At 36.9% G+C, this 14,431-nt stretch overlaps 1 protein-coding gene across 1 annotated transcript in view; it reads right to left on the minus strand.

The window, feature by feature from the left end:
- Positions 1-626: 626 nt before the first annotated feature.
- The window catches only part of EIF4E3 (eukaryotic translation initiation factor 4E family member 3), a 42,373-nt gene continuing 28,568 nt past the window's right edge, over positions 627-14,431 (minus strand). The window contains 4 exon segments of the mRNA XM_028518057.2: positions 627-5,667; positions 9,731-9,794; positions 9,796-9,887; positions 13,231-13,297. Of these exon segments, the coding sequence (XP_028373858.1) occupies positions 5,621-5,667; positions 9,731-9,794; positions 9,796-9,887; positions 13,231-13,297 (270 nt within the window). The 3' untranslated portion in view covers positions 627-5,620.

A 14,431-nucleotide genomic window follows, 5' to 3' on the forward strand; every position in this document is an offset into this window, starting at 1 on the left:
AAATGTAAAATGCTAAAATTAAATTTTCACCTTAAACCTCCTTTAATACAAGTTGCCTTTTCATATGTAAAAAAGACGAGAGGTACTAATTTTCTTTAGAAAACTCAGAAGCACTCATTTACTTCATGCCAATTTCTACAACACAAAGTTGCTAGTTTAATAATTCCCAAATAAACACTTGTTCCAACATACAAGCTGAAGAAAAAGTCTCTGACTTGAACATTACCAGTTGAAATTTTCATAACAAAATCTTGCATTTCATAAGTAAGTTGATAACTTTTTTCTGTCAGCAACCAAAACATTTAACACAGATTCCTTCAACCTCATGACTTCTGAAGGACACAAGAATATAGAATATCCAGAAGGCTATTTTTATTGGATATTCTAGTAAGGGACATTCAACACACATATATACTATGGCAATCGAAATTTCAGTAGCAATGATGAACAAGAAAATATTGACGCACAATGACTTAGCTTATCATTCACACAGTTTAGGGAATACTTTTTTTTTTTTGACACTTCCATGCATTAAAGAATCCTTCCAGTTTAGTAAGAGCTTTGCTAAGCTACCATCTAGGAGTGACAATTAATTTTAGTTGAAATTCACTCCCAGGCTACTTTGATGTCATTTGAACAGTTTTGCATTATTTTACATGCAATTTTATAGCTCTGTAATGTTCATTTAATCTTGTTCAATGATGCTGAACCCAAGATGCCATAAGACATTACAGGAAAGCATCTACTGCACATATGGAGTAACTACTTTTTCTGCACATTAATTTCTGTCCTCTTAACAGGCTGAGAAAAGCCACCACTCTGTATGAAAGGTTTTATGCTATGGACTTGCAGAGATGGGCTACCTGTTACTGCTTGAGGCCCTAGCTGTAAAGTGTGGTATTTAAAGTGCCTAGTTAGGAATATCAGCTCAAGTCTCAGTAAGAATGGCTTTCTCTGGCCTTCCTAATGCTGCTGGCATCATACATTCTAATCAGGTCACAGGAGAGAACTGGAGGCATGGAGGATTTCCCTCATTTGTCAGTGTGGGGGCTGGATATAGTCAGGGATCTCAAAGTGAGGTCTGAGGACCGACCATCCACAACAGAATCACTAGGGAGCTGGCTGAAAAGGCAGGTCCACATGCAACCCCCCCAACACTGAATAATCATGTTCTTAGGATGAGGCTGAGAAATCTGCATATTAAGTCAGTACCCAGTGATTATTCTGCATGTGAAGGGGTGAGAGAAGCACTGACAGATGATCTCGAAGGTCCCTTCCACTCTAAAATTTTAAGAGTCTGTGAGTTTTCTTTTAAAAATGGTATCCCGCCAGCAAAATGAAAGTGTCCCATACAACAGCAGAGGGCACTTGCAGCCTAAATCATAAGTTTTCTTAGATTTTCATGTGACATAAAATAATGAAAGTACAAAGAGAACAGTACAGTTAGATGTGTAAGAAATCTACTTGTTTTTTTTTTTCCTTCATGGGAGAAGTTGAGAAAGAACCCACTCTAATTACTACACTGGAGCATAGGTTACCAGGGGCTTTTCCTGCACCTTGCTTCCTATCTTTTTCCTCTTCACCTTCTGACTTGACTCCTCTCAGCTGTTAAAAAAACCCAGGCTTTCTAAGTCCTGAGTCACCAAACTCTTAGGTAATTTTTAATTGGTCTGAATATATTCTTTTAAGAAATAAACTACCACAGGCAGTCCTCTACTTTCATTTGTAATAAATGAAATCTTATAGTAATACAGAATATAGGAAAAGTAAACAATAGGCATATTTTAAAAAACAGAGTTCCATATTCAGAAAGCTAAAAAAATCAAACTGCAATTTTACTTCTCCCTTTGAGCACAATATTTGAGGAAGTATTTCCTATATGTTTACTTTATTTCATTTCTTTCTCTTCATAGCTGCTTAAAGGCTCAATGAGAGCCTAAGATTTGAGATATTTTAAAGCACATCTGGAGAATTTTATCTTGATGTATTTTATTTGGTGTAGGAGGGCTAAACTTCTATTTGTAATATGTACTTTTATAAAATCATTAAGAGCAAAATACAACAGACTTTTAAAATAATTACACAAACATAGCTAAATAAATTAGGTATGCTGAACCAGACACTTGGCTAGAAGGCAGCGCCACCATGTTGATGGCTCCAAATGTTGTCAACTTTGTGTAAGTCCACAGGTGGGGCTCTCACAACACCTGTGTCCTGTCACAATCAAGCTACTTTCAAACACCACACAGTTAATACTGCTGCAGAGTGAGAGGGACAAATGAGGACTGCCTGTAACGAGGAAATCCAATTATGCATTTAGTCTTATCAGTGGCCAGACTGGATCAGATACTTAGTGTTTGACAGGGTGGCTCGTTGTGGGGTTGTGTTGCCAGACTTTGTGTATCTTTGGTTTAAGGAATCATAGACTGGATGTAGCTTGCAGATTTCAGTGTCCAGCTCTGTCACTTGTTAGCCCAATGTCCTTTCACAAAGGACAGATTTAGTAAAGGTTCTGTGGGTAGATTGTACATTTGTGCCTAGTGGAGCCAATTTTATTCAAAGCTTCTTTCAACTATAGGTCTTGTGCCTATGTACATGATGCAGACAAGCTAATATAAAGAAGAAAGTTGAGAAGGTTAGAGTCAAGTTAAACTCCTTTAAAGTTTTTTTAGGTTTTTTTCCTCCATCAGTTGTACCATAAATTTAACAGCCACATTATATTAAATATATATGTTTGCTGTAAACTCTCCCCTCATTTCAGAAATGTAGAAAAGTGGCAGGCATTTAAGGAAATGCAATATTTAACTGAGTCAGCACTTCGGGAGTACTTCCAAAAGAAAATTCCAAATATAGACAAGTTACCTTCAATGAGTATTAGCTGACCTTATTTACAGGTGTACTTTCTTAACATAAACAGTTAAGCCTCCAGCTCTCACAATCTAGGGAATAACGGAACTGAAACACATATTGGTCTCACAGTCCCTCCCAGCCCCTGAGGTGAAACACATATTGGCCTCACAGTCCCTCCCAGCCCCTGAGGAATTACAAAGGCAAGAAAGTGAGCTCTTTGACTTCTGTATTTGTGTGGAGAGTTCAGGCTGCACCTGCAAGTGGTTGGCTGGAAAAAAAAAAACACCCAGGATTCTACTGAAAGGTCTCCACTCTCCCCAGCATCAGCTGAGATGGGTATACCACCCTACCATGACAGTCACATGCCCCCACAAATAGTCCTTGTATCTCAGAAGAGTACTGGATTATTTAATCCAGGTAGGTACTAAGAAGTTATAAAATGGATTAAATTAATTTAGCTCATACAACATCTCTATGAACTACATTTTCAATTAAAGCAATTTCAAAAGCAGAATCTGACAAAATCCTCTCTTAAAGTAATTTAGATGTTAGGTTCTTAACTTAGACAAATTAAATCCTTTTCACAGTTGGTATTTTCCACAGGGTCAGAAATAGTGGCACAAGTCCTCTGGGATAAAAATCTACTTTGTGTGTTAAGCCATGTTTCAAGATCATAAACAATATAAATTAGAAAACATTAATGTGAGCCTAACATTCCTATTATTTTATTTTACTTCAAAAGCTACATACATGCAAAAGTTGAACATGTCATCACAATGCTTTTAAATAAAGTTCAAAAATAAAATACCTCAAATCCATCTACTTATGGAAGTATATACGACAATTACAATGAAGATAATTACATGCCTTTTCTAATCTATCAGAAAAATATTATAAGAATTTTAATTCAAGTACAGAATAATTGTTAACTCTTTCATGAATAAAAAAAAAAACAAATTTGATGTTAGTAAAATGTTTAAAGAAACAAGGTCCAGGCTTTTGAAAAATGGGTCTGATATCCTTATACCTCATTTTAAAATCACTGAAGAAACTCAAGTTTAGAAACAAAGTATTTTTGTAAAAAACTATGATCACTGTTATTATGGCTAATGCAGTTAGTAATGCAAGTGAAGGGCACAACTTTTATAAATAGATATTTTGAAAGTGCTTTCAAATGTTTGAAGAATTTTATTTACAAACACAGGTTCGTGGCTTGAAGTACCTCTGTGTCTCTCTGCTGGTCAATACTACCAGACACAGGGGTATCAAATTCATTTTTACCTGGGGCCACATCAGTCTCACAGTTGCCTGCAAAGAGCCGAATGTAATTTCAACTCCTTAACAGTTAAGGAGTAGTAACATCTATACAGTCCTAAAATTATTTCAGCCCTTTGAAGGCAACCTCAAGGAGGATGTGGCCCCCAGTGAAAATGAAGTTTGACATCCCTGTACAAGAGGAATTAAAATTCTGAGTTCAGTGTAGTTCTGAGCACTTGGCCCTTCTGTAAAATGTATACTCATGCATGAGCAAACCTGACTCCAAAAACACCAGCAGGAGGTGGTGTCTTCACAGGACCCCATCTCTTCTAGGTGGGAGAAGCAGGAAAAACAGCAGGGTCAAGGAGCAAGTCCCAGTGTTCCCAAGAGTGGCCAGTTCCTTATACTAAAACCAGTATTTCTTTGGTAACATAATACAATTTTTATTAACAATTCCAAAAACTAATGTTAACAGAATGCACTCCAAGTTCAACTTGGTGAATGTTCACATTCGTCCTGGAAATGGAGATTTAACTTCCTGCCCCTAAATGAAAAAGGCTGCCCATTTTGGAGGGCTACTGATTATTGGATATGACCACACAATATGAGCAGGAAAGGGGGTCATTTAACAAAATGTGTCAAATTGATATGGAAAGCCCTAAGTAGGTACACATATCCAAAATTTGGAAGGAGCTTAATTCAAATAATTAAAGTATTCCCTTCTCTTTAAATCAGAAGTATAAGGTTTCTTATTTGGAGAAATCCCTTGTTATCATTCTAAACCTTCCTTTGAAAAAGCCAAACTGAAATTCTGGTTAGAAATATGTTCACAGAATCCAAATCTAGAGTTTGATTTGTATCCTGATACTCAACTCTGATTATAGTTTTCATGTTAGGCAACCCAACTATTATTTTTCTTTTATAACTAAAAAAATAAGTTTTAAAAAGGAAAAATAAAAGATATGTGTGCTGTCAGTGTAAAATCTGATTAAGTATGTTTTTTTTTCTCCTAGGACAGAAAAAGCAATGCCCAGTGCATAGTATACAGGAGTGTGTCATGACAAATAATCAAGACAGGTTTTGCCAGCTGGTATTCCTGCAAGTGCAGCATGGTTTTCAAAAGCAGTCCTGTCACAATTATGCATATTCTCATTAACTAGGTACAGTACAGCTACTTAAAAGAAAACTGACATCTGTGCCTCAATGAAAGGAGAGTGTACAAAACAATAATTACACAAAATAAAGAATTTCAGAGGGAAAAATCAGAGTAAAAAGAACACAGAAATTAGAAAGCAAAAAAAAAAAAAAGGCAAGCAACATGACCGTAGAAACCCACAATCTCCCACCACCCCACCTGCCACTTTGAGTCCTAATTGCCCAATCTGCAAGGACAGAAACCCACGCTAAATTGACCAGCATCGAACTTCGGCAAGTCTTCTCTTCACTCTCCCTCCTGTTAAGACCGTTTCCAAAACCAATCAGCAAAGGACAAAGAATTCTTTACAGAGTGCAATTAGTGTTTTCCACGTCCACCTTCAAAAGCATGATGCTCTTCATGGGCTAAAGAACAGAAAAAAACAAAAAAGAAAAAAGGAAGAAAACTTTAAGCAAAGGATGGGGCAACCTTTCTCTAAGGTATCTCATTCAGTTTCCCCAAATGTTGGCAAAAACTCAAATAACTTTTTGTGCCAGTAACTGTTAGCTAAGGTGTGCATTTCCTGAGAAATGTAATAATGAAAATTAAAACAAGGAATAAACAAGCAATGTGCATGCTGCCTATTCCTTTTGCTGTGCCGGAGAGGATGAGTAACCCGACAAGCTGATGAAGAGAATGCGTTGGGCTCTGAACAAATGCTGTGGGGAAAACGCACCCCATGGAATGCATGAGTAGGGAGGGACGGACCTCATGTTACCCAAGACAGGGCCATTCACAAGCCTATTTTTAAAAATAAAATAGAACAAAAATAAAACAAAACAAAGAACAACACAAGGGTGGTAGCAATTCTGTCTCCCCATCTCTGAACACCCTCAGTAGGAAATGAAGTTTCAATAAAATTGGTAGGTCTTTTATCTTTCCCAAGCATGTTTTCCCTCCTCCATCTCTACTGTCTGGCTTGCAAAATTACTAATTATAATTTAAAAACTCTAGAATAAAAAATTACCAAAAAAACATTTTCAAAGGCTTAAAATTTTTTAAAATTTTGTGGGAAATGGGAGACCTATGAAATGCATAGTATTTCCTCCAAGGCAAAGGGCCAAGATTGAAGATCTACTTTCTGGATATGGTTAACCATCACCATGAAACAAGGCAGATTCTCTTCTCTCAAATGGAAAAGTCTCTGTGGCTTGGGTCTGGTAAAACCAGAGGCAACTCAAGATCCCCTGAACTTTGTCCTCTGTTCTATACACCATCAACAGAGATGTCCTAGGGCACAGGTGGACTGGCCCATTTCACCTCTGAAACCCCTCCCAATTCTCTTAGGTTTTAATATGGACTAAACTCTTCAGACTAGTGGGTGGGGGGAATGGAGCCATCTTCCCTTCAGAATCATTCTGGCTGTTCATCCCACCTTCTCTTCACTTGGATAAAACATTGGAAGAAGCACCCCTAAGTACCCTAAGAGTGGCCAGTAATCCAAATTAATTTAATTGAACATTTTTCACAAGGGGAACTTTATAAATATTTCACTTTTTATATGCTTTTTAAAAAATGTTTTTTAAAGAAAGATTTTCAGGGCAGACACCAAAGAAAACCTGGCCTGCTCTACAATAAAATATACAGTGCTGCTGGTCAGATGGAGAAGCCATGACCTCACAGAAACGCTCCCCTCCAAACAGTAAAAAAGTTAATAGATACGAACTAGCCAAAGATTGCATTACTCCTGAGTGTGAGGGACACTGAAGTGCTATGGCAGATGGGTCATGGAGATAGCAGAAGAGAGCACTCAGGATCGAGAGTCTAGGAAGTGGAAGGAACTCTGTTCCCAGGTGAGCCTTGGCAGAGAGGGAATATAGAAAGGCTCTAATCCAGGACTTGGCAAACTTATTATGGAAAGGGGCAGAAAATAAATATTTCACATTGTGGGCCACAGAGTCTCTGTGCCCATTACTAACTGTGCCACTGTAACATGAAGCAGCCATAGATGATATGTACACAAATGGACATTGCTAGGTGTCCATTCACCTTACACGCATATGTGAAAAACCATTCTAGCTGTAGTCCATACAGAACAGGCAAAGAGGGGGCACATTTGCCTTGCGGTTCATAGTTTGTCAACCTCTGCTCTGAACAAGTCTCACATCAGAAAGATGTTTGTCATTCAGCTGCTCTGAATCACCTAACAGAATTTGGGAAGAGGGGTTTCTGTACATTGGGAATTTTTTGGTCAAATAACCAGTCTTTATCCAAATCCTGTCAACAGCCCAATCCTCATCCACCCTGCTGGAGAGCCTACTGTGCCTCTTGGCTCTGCACTCTGTGAATGAATACTTAGACCAGAGTCCTAGGAACAAGACAGAGTGAAAGCATGCAATTGGCCATTTCTAACTTACCTCACCCTATAACCGTTCCTGCCCAAACCCCAGTTTTCCAAATTGGTTCTGCAGCATGTGGTATATAGCCCTACTGAGTAAAGGACTGCCTGCTTTATTATAAAATAAAGAGAATTGTTTCTTTTCATCCAATTAAAATTTTTATTTGAATAATCTTTGAGTTTTTAAATGTTAATTTATGCCATTAAAATATGGATTTCTACTAAGACTCGTAGCCAGTCCTGTATTACCCACGAACTTCATGATGAAATTTGTCTTAGGGTAGCTTCATTCAAGTTCTATTCAGCTGGCTAAGCTACAACTTTCCTCCTGTTTGGCTCCCCCAAACCCCCTGCCCATCACAAAAGCTGAGCAGAGGCTCATCCTTGTTTAATCTTGCCTTATGTCCTAAAAACCAGCCTAACCACTCTGTGTGCTAATGGCCTAATGAAACACTAATATCACATCAAATCTGCTGCTAACCAACATGTTACTGAGAAATGGAATCATATAATTTTGAAGCAGAAGGGACCCTGGAGATCATTTAAGACCAACCTCCTCACTATGTAGATGAGAAAGTAAAAGGATAAGAAGTTGTGAGTTTCTCAAGGTCTTACTATTGAAGTGGGACAAAAATCCAGAATGTCTGACTTAATAATTCCAAACTGTTTTTCTCCTCTTTTGAGTGAAATGTGGAGCTGGTTCAAAGGTGGTAAAGAATGTTTCAGCCCTGTTCATAAATGGCAACAAAACACATTTCCTTCCAGAGAGTTTCAGCTATGGTTAGTCTTGTGGAATAGAAGGAAGAAATTAATATCTGGGTTAAAAATGCCATTTATGTTCCCTAAGGAATGAAAATTCTATCTACAAATGTGCAATTTCCACGCTAAGAGCCAATAAGCAACTTCTGCCATGCCATCTTTGTCTCTATTATTTAAATTGCCATCTAAAATTTAGAACCTTAAGGATCTCCTGTAATATCTGCAGTACCAGTTCAGTCTCACTGCTAAAATCTTAATCACTTGGTGTGACTGTGTGATTTCTTAGAGGGAGGACTTAATTATAATATTCTCCATTGTGCTAAGACAATCATGGAATAAAATTTGATTTTTTCCCTCTCACTTTAGTCAAGGGGCTGAGAAAAGTGAAATAGTAAACGAAATCTATTTCAGCAATTCTAAGATACACTCCCCACACTGGCATCCCTGAAGTCAACATAACATAGTTTAACTGGGAACCTTTTAGTTTTCTCTTTTAGTATTATTACTAAAATAATACTTATTATCAAGGGCATTTTAGATTCAATAAAATACAGTAATTAAAGGAAATTGCATTACTGACTCTTAGACCAGTTTGGGAGACAGGAAATTTGTCATGTATGTATAGGCCTCCCAAAGCTCCTCTCTATTTCACTGTTGAAAGTACAGCCTAAAGTTTGATCTACCAAACATTAATTTAATAACACTAAGCTGTTTTCATTATGACAAAAATGACTTTTTCAAAAGAGCACACAAAAGCAATGGACATGAATCATGATGGAAACAATAGGTCCACACACCTATTCATACTTTTAACAGGCCACCACTGTGCATGAATTCTCCTTCAGTTCTGTGTCACAGTCATCCATAATGAGGAAGCATTGGCATTTCAGCAGAACATTCAATCACCACTGTGCTCAGAAGAGTTCCTCCACAAATACAGATGTTATATAAGCATATTATAAAGTCCTGTTTGTGAAGGCATGATTGAATATCTATGTTCCCGCTCATATAGTAACATTTTTGTTATTGTTGCTTCGAATACAGGTAATTTTTTTCTGAGAATGACAAATTTAAGATCAGTTTTAAATTTCTGAAATGATAAATTCAACATGTATCTAATTTTCCAGTCCCTGCACTCAGGCAACAATTAAATCTCATTTTAATTTCTGAGACCAAACTTTTTTTAAACACTTAAATGTATTTTATTGAAGTATTTCCTGGATTATAGAGTTTCAAGTGATTCTGCCTTTACCTCATTTGCAACACAGTTTCTATTTTTAAAAGTATTATAGAATTATCTAGAAAGTAATAACTGGAAATGAAGCACTTACGTTTATAAAATACTGCTTTAAAAGATATGTGGGGCAGAAGTTCATAAATCTTTTCTAAAACGGTTTGCTTCACCCACTGAGGAGGCATTTACATTCCAGACTTGGACTACGTCGTCTCGATCCCGAACGCTGACACTGACTCCTATTACTTCGTCATCTAAGGGGAAGGCAGAAAAAAAGAGAAATGAGTGATAATTTCAAGTCTACCTGCACTGTTTTTTAAGCACTTATTATTTCATCTGTAAGTTATAAATAAGATGATAAAAAGAATGTGGCACAAGAGAACCCATAATAAATACTTGTTTCTAAGGAAAATTGTTGGACAAAAAGCAAGTTATTGGGTGAAAGCTGCAGCAATTACATCACATTTAAGCAGGGACATAGATATACAAAGTGTTCTAGCCAAACAAATTTTCCAGGTAAGTAATTTACCCCTTTAAACATGTTACCAAAGGTTTTTGACTTTTTTTTTACTCTGTCTTGATGAGACTATTTCTAAAATGAGTTGCATAACTCTGCCCTCTGAAAGCCAAGTGAACTCAAATGAACTTTTCCTCGATGCTTGACTGTCTTTGTTAAGAACAGCGAGTATTTTCTCCTGACTTCCTGCCAAGCGTTCACATACCTTGGGGTGGTCAGTACTATCTGCCCCAACACTAGCTAGGCCTGGACTGTGTATTCCAAGCTGCTCTTTCTGCTTTTTGGGGCTTTGCTTGTCTCCTTTCCTATTGATGCCTCCTGCTCTCTAGTGCTTCTTTTTTAACTGTGAGCTAGAGAATCAATGACCATCTGTTAGCACTATTTATAAAGAAAGAGTAAATACTTTTCAAGTGTGGCTCTGCTATCACGGCACTGCAGTAGTTGGACACTAAAGCATTTACCTATATTAATGAAGAGATGTCTTTTAAAACAAAACAAAAGTAAACTCAACTAAATTCTGCATTTAGGGCTACCTTGTAGATATTTGAGAATGGTGGCCAGATCAGTAGTTTTTTTTGTACTGTCTTTGCAGACACTTTGTGTGTGTTAATTTGCAGCAAAATGATAGAAGTAAAGACTTTTGACTCCTGGTTTACATGTTTATGACATATTAATGAAATAGGGTCAGCTCTCTGAACCTGCATATCCAGCACCAAGAAGTAAAATGAAAAAGGTAAGCATAATAATTAGAAAATGCTGCTTTAATAAATATGCTTTGCCTAAATTTCTATAAATCTGTAATTCAAAATAATTTATGTCATCAGTTCTTCCAATTATCTTCTGCAAATTAAAACATTCTATTATTTAGATGCAATTTAAGTAAGCACATGTCCAATTTACTAAAGGAATTCACCTTTAGTAAAATAATTATTTTCTTTCCTCCTTCCTTCTCTTCTTCATTCCCTCGCTTCCTTCTTTCCTTCTTAAGTGAATTTGGTCCAGCTAAACTTACATGATTTGGCACTAAATGGTTCCATTTATAACAATGTTGAAAACAGGCAAAATGAGCCCTATATGTTATAAGTAGACTGTCAGCAACTATTTGGGGGGTGGGAGGATAAAGAGGGGTTCTGAGGGTTGATAATGTTCTGCTCATTGATATGGTGGCTTGCTTTAGGGATCTGTTTACTTTATGAATATTTATCAAGCTATACACATAACTTGTACACTTTTTGTATATATGTCACATTTAAACAAAAACTCACAAAAAATTAAATAGTACCTGACCATGACCATTCAACAGGAACTTATTCCATCAAAACATTTGTTTTATTTACACCTTTAAAATATACTTGCTAGAGCTCAGTTATGTTAAGTTTTATGTGAACATAAAGTTATCAGGAGGGAAGCCTTGCAGTTTCCTACTTTCAAGAATGGTCATAAAGTCATTAGATCAGTCTTTTAGTAAAATATCAGCATTTTCTAGTCTTTTGATACTGCCCATCTCTACACTTTTGGTCAAGGGTGCTGAATATGCCAAACTGTCAACATTTCAGTGTTTGGCTTTTAGTAACTAGACATAGCCTACTAGTACAGTGCTTTCAGAAACTGCATGGTAAAAAGGTTGCAACTCTTCTGCAAGGGCAGATCTATCAACAAACATGTAATAGTTATAAGAGAGTCAAACAGCAAAACTGTGATTATTTTAGGGTACTGGCAGCATAAGATGTTAGAGCCAGGAAGAGCCACTGGTTAAAGATGGGGGATGAACTGACTTGCTTCAGGTGGAAGAGCCAGGTTCATGGAAGGCTAATGGTTAATAGTTAATGGTGCTCTCCTTTCCTGAGTCAACCATAGAACAATAGGTCCTCTTTACTGAATCCTGGCAATTTATTATTACTTAGATAATTTTCCCTGGTTCTGGAAACAGGAATAGTTCTACTTAGATAATTCTCCCTGGTTCCAGAAATAGATATAATTTATACAGAAAACCTCCTTTCCCAGGGATTTCGGTATTTGTATATAATTATACCTAGGTTGAATTTTGGCTGCAGATTGTGAAGTTGCTAACCACTCCCTACCAAAATAGAAAGAATCTGTATTTTTAAGGCAATTTTACCTTAACTCAGTTTTGTCTTAAGTAAAGAAAAAAGTAGTATAAAAAGAAAGTAAAACAAAAGCAGAATTATCAAAACTGATAGTGGGATGGATTTGAAACTTGCCTAGCATTGGCTAGGTATGCAGGGGCTCTGAAGGTCATGACCAGCCAAGATATCTGAGGACAAATTGGTCAATACTGATTCCATAAAAACTAAATAAATATCTGAAAGCTGAACAGAAAAGATGTGATTCTAAATGTTACCTCTGAAACATCCACCCAGAAAGACTTGCCCAAGAAAAACAAAACTTTAAACGAGTAATTCAATTCCCATCTTTAAGTGGTTTCATGATAAAAACGAGGCAAAGTAAAAATGTACTCACAAAGGCTTTCAGAAATTCACTCAGTATTTGAAAATCGCCTCCAAAGTCAAGTCCTGAAGACTTCATATTTTAGCCTTAATTGTGGGGTCACAGCTAATAACATTAAGTACATATTGCTCCCTTTGAGCAGGGGACCAAGACAAGAACAGGAGGAAGGGGAAAGGGACTGAGAGGGACAGAAAGAATTGTGCCTATCTAACTACAAACTTCACTAGACACCAAAGGCATTTTCCCCTCAAGAAGAATTGGAAAAGAAAACCAACCAAAAGTTGTGTTAAGAGTCCAATTAATACCACATTTTTTCTTTTTGCCTATTTATTTTGGACAGATGGTCATAGATACTATTAAGGTGAGTTATAAGGGAACATACATATGCCTATACACAGATGTACCTACATATAGTACACACACATGTAAATATGCATGTGTACATATACATAGAACACTAAATGCCACAATCACATGAATAAATCAAAGTAACTTCATAGTTGTAAAATAAACAACTTCAAACATGAAAAAAAAAGTAAAAAACACACAAACTTCTGTGACAAGCACAAGCCAAGCACACCCGAGCGGGCCCACGAGCCGTAGCTCTTTACCTGCTGCAGCACAGTCTGTGAACTGTTCCCCGATAGTCGCTAACAACAACTCTTTCCAAACTGTAGACTGGTGTGAAAAAGAATAAAAACAAAAAACAAAACCAAAAAAACACAACATACATATATATATGTATATGTATATATATATATTTATTTTTTTAGACAATTATATCCAGGAGCTTAACAAGTCCCATTTTCCACAACTTCTGTGCACTTTCCATGCCCATGTGTAGAGCCCAAGGCCATCTCCAAATTACAGATGTAAACACTCACAACAGTAGTGTGTGTTGTACTGTTCGACAAATAACTTTACACAGATAGATACAGTGATCCAAATCACAAACTTTGTGTCCAAAAACCTTGGTGTCCTAAAACTAAATCTCAAAGCTAATTTGTAGTGAAACCCCTGATCAAATTCAAATAATTGTGGAAAAAATGCATTCAAATGACATAATTTTCTGATTTCTTTACCTCTCCCTGATTCAAAACATATTAACTGGTTATAGTTGAATGCTATTTAGTAAAATCCTTGTCTTCAAAACCCTTTTCCCTGTTTTTCTTGCAGTTTATAAGGTACTTAAAAGGTTACACAAGTAAAGAGCACTTAAGGAAATTTCTGGTTTATTGGCTAATACTAGAGATGTGCAAATTTCTGTTCACTCGAGATAGACTGTTTATGTTAAGTGACAGAATTTATGAGTGTATGTGTGCATTTCCCCAGAAGAATCAGTATATGGTCTGGTCTACCTCCAGTGAGAAGAAATGGAGTTTTTCTATTTAAGATCTAATGATGCCATCCAACAAATAAGTTATTGAAGTCCTAAAAGTTCTTCTAGTTATTCCCTCTTGAATAGTTCTTGGTCCCATTTACCTTCCTTGCCCTGGTCCACAGGCTCTGAACTCACCCAGAATTGGGTTTGAATCCTGACAGGCTGCCTTGTATCTGTGACCTAAGCAAGTTATCAATCTCTCTGCACAGGTTTTCATAGGCGAACAGGGAATAATAAGAGGGCCTGACCTCCCAGGAATCTCAAGTCCATGAGACTTGAGTGAGACATTCGTCCATGAGACTAATGTGCTGAACACATTAGTCAACAAATGTGTTCAAAAGAATTAGCACTGTGGCTGCAGCCAAAGGACTCAACCACTCCATATATAGCTGTATGTTTGCTACATGCCAGAGGCTCAATACATTTTAACC

This window comes from Phyllostomus discolor, chromosome 7 (genome assembly GCF_004126475.2).
Source record: "Phyllostomus discolor isolate MPI-MPIP mPhyDis1 chromosome 7, mPhyDis1.pri.v3, whole genome shotgun sequence".
Classification (NCBI taxonomy): Eukaryota; Metazoa; Chordata; class Mammalia; order Chiroptera; family Phyllostomidae; genus Phyllostomus; species Phyllostomus discolor.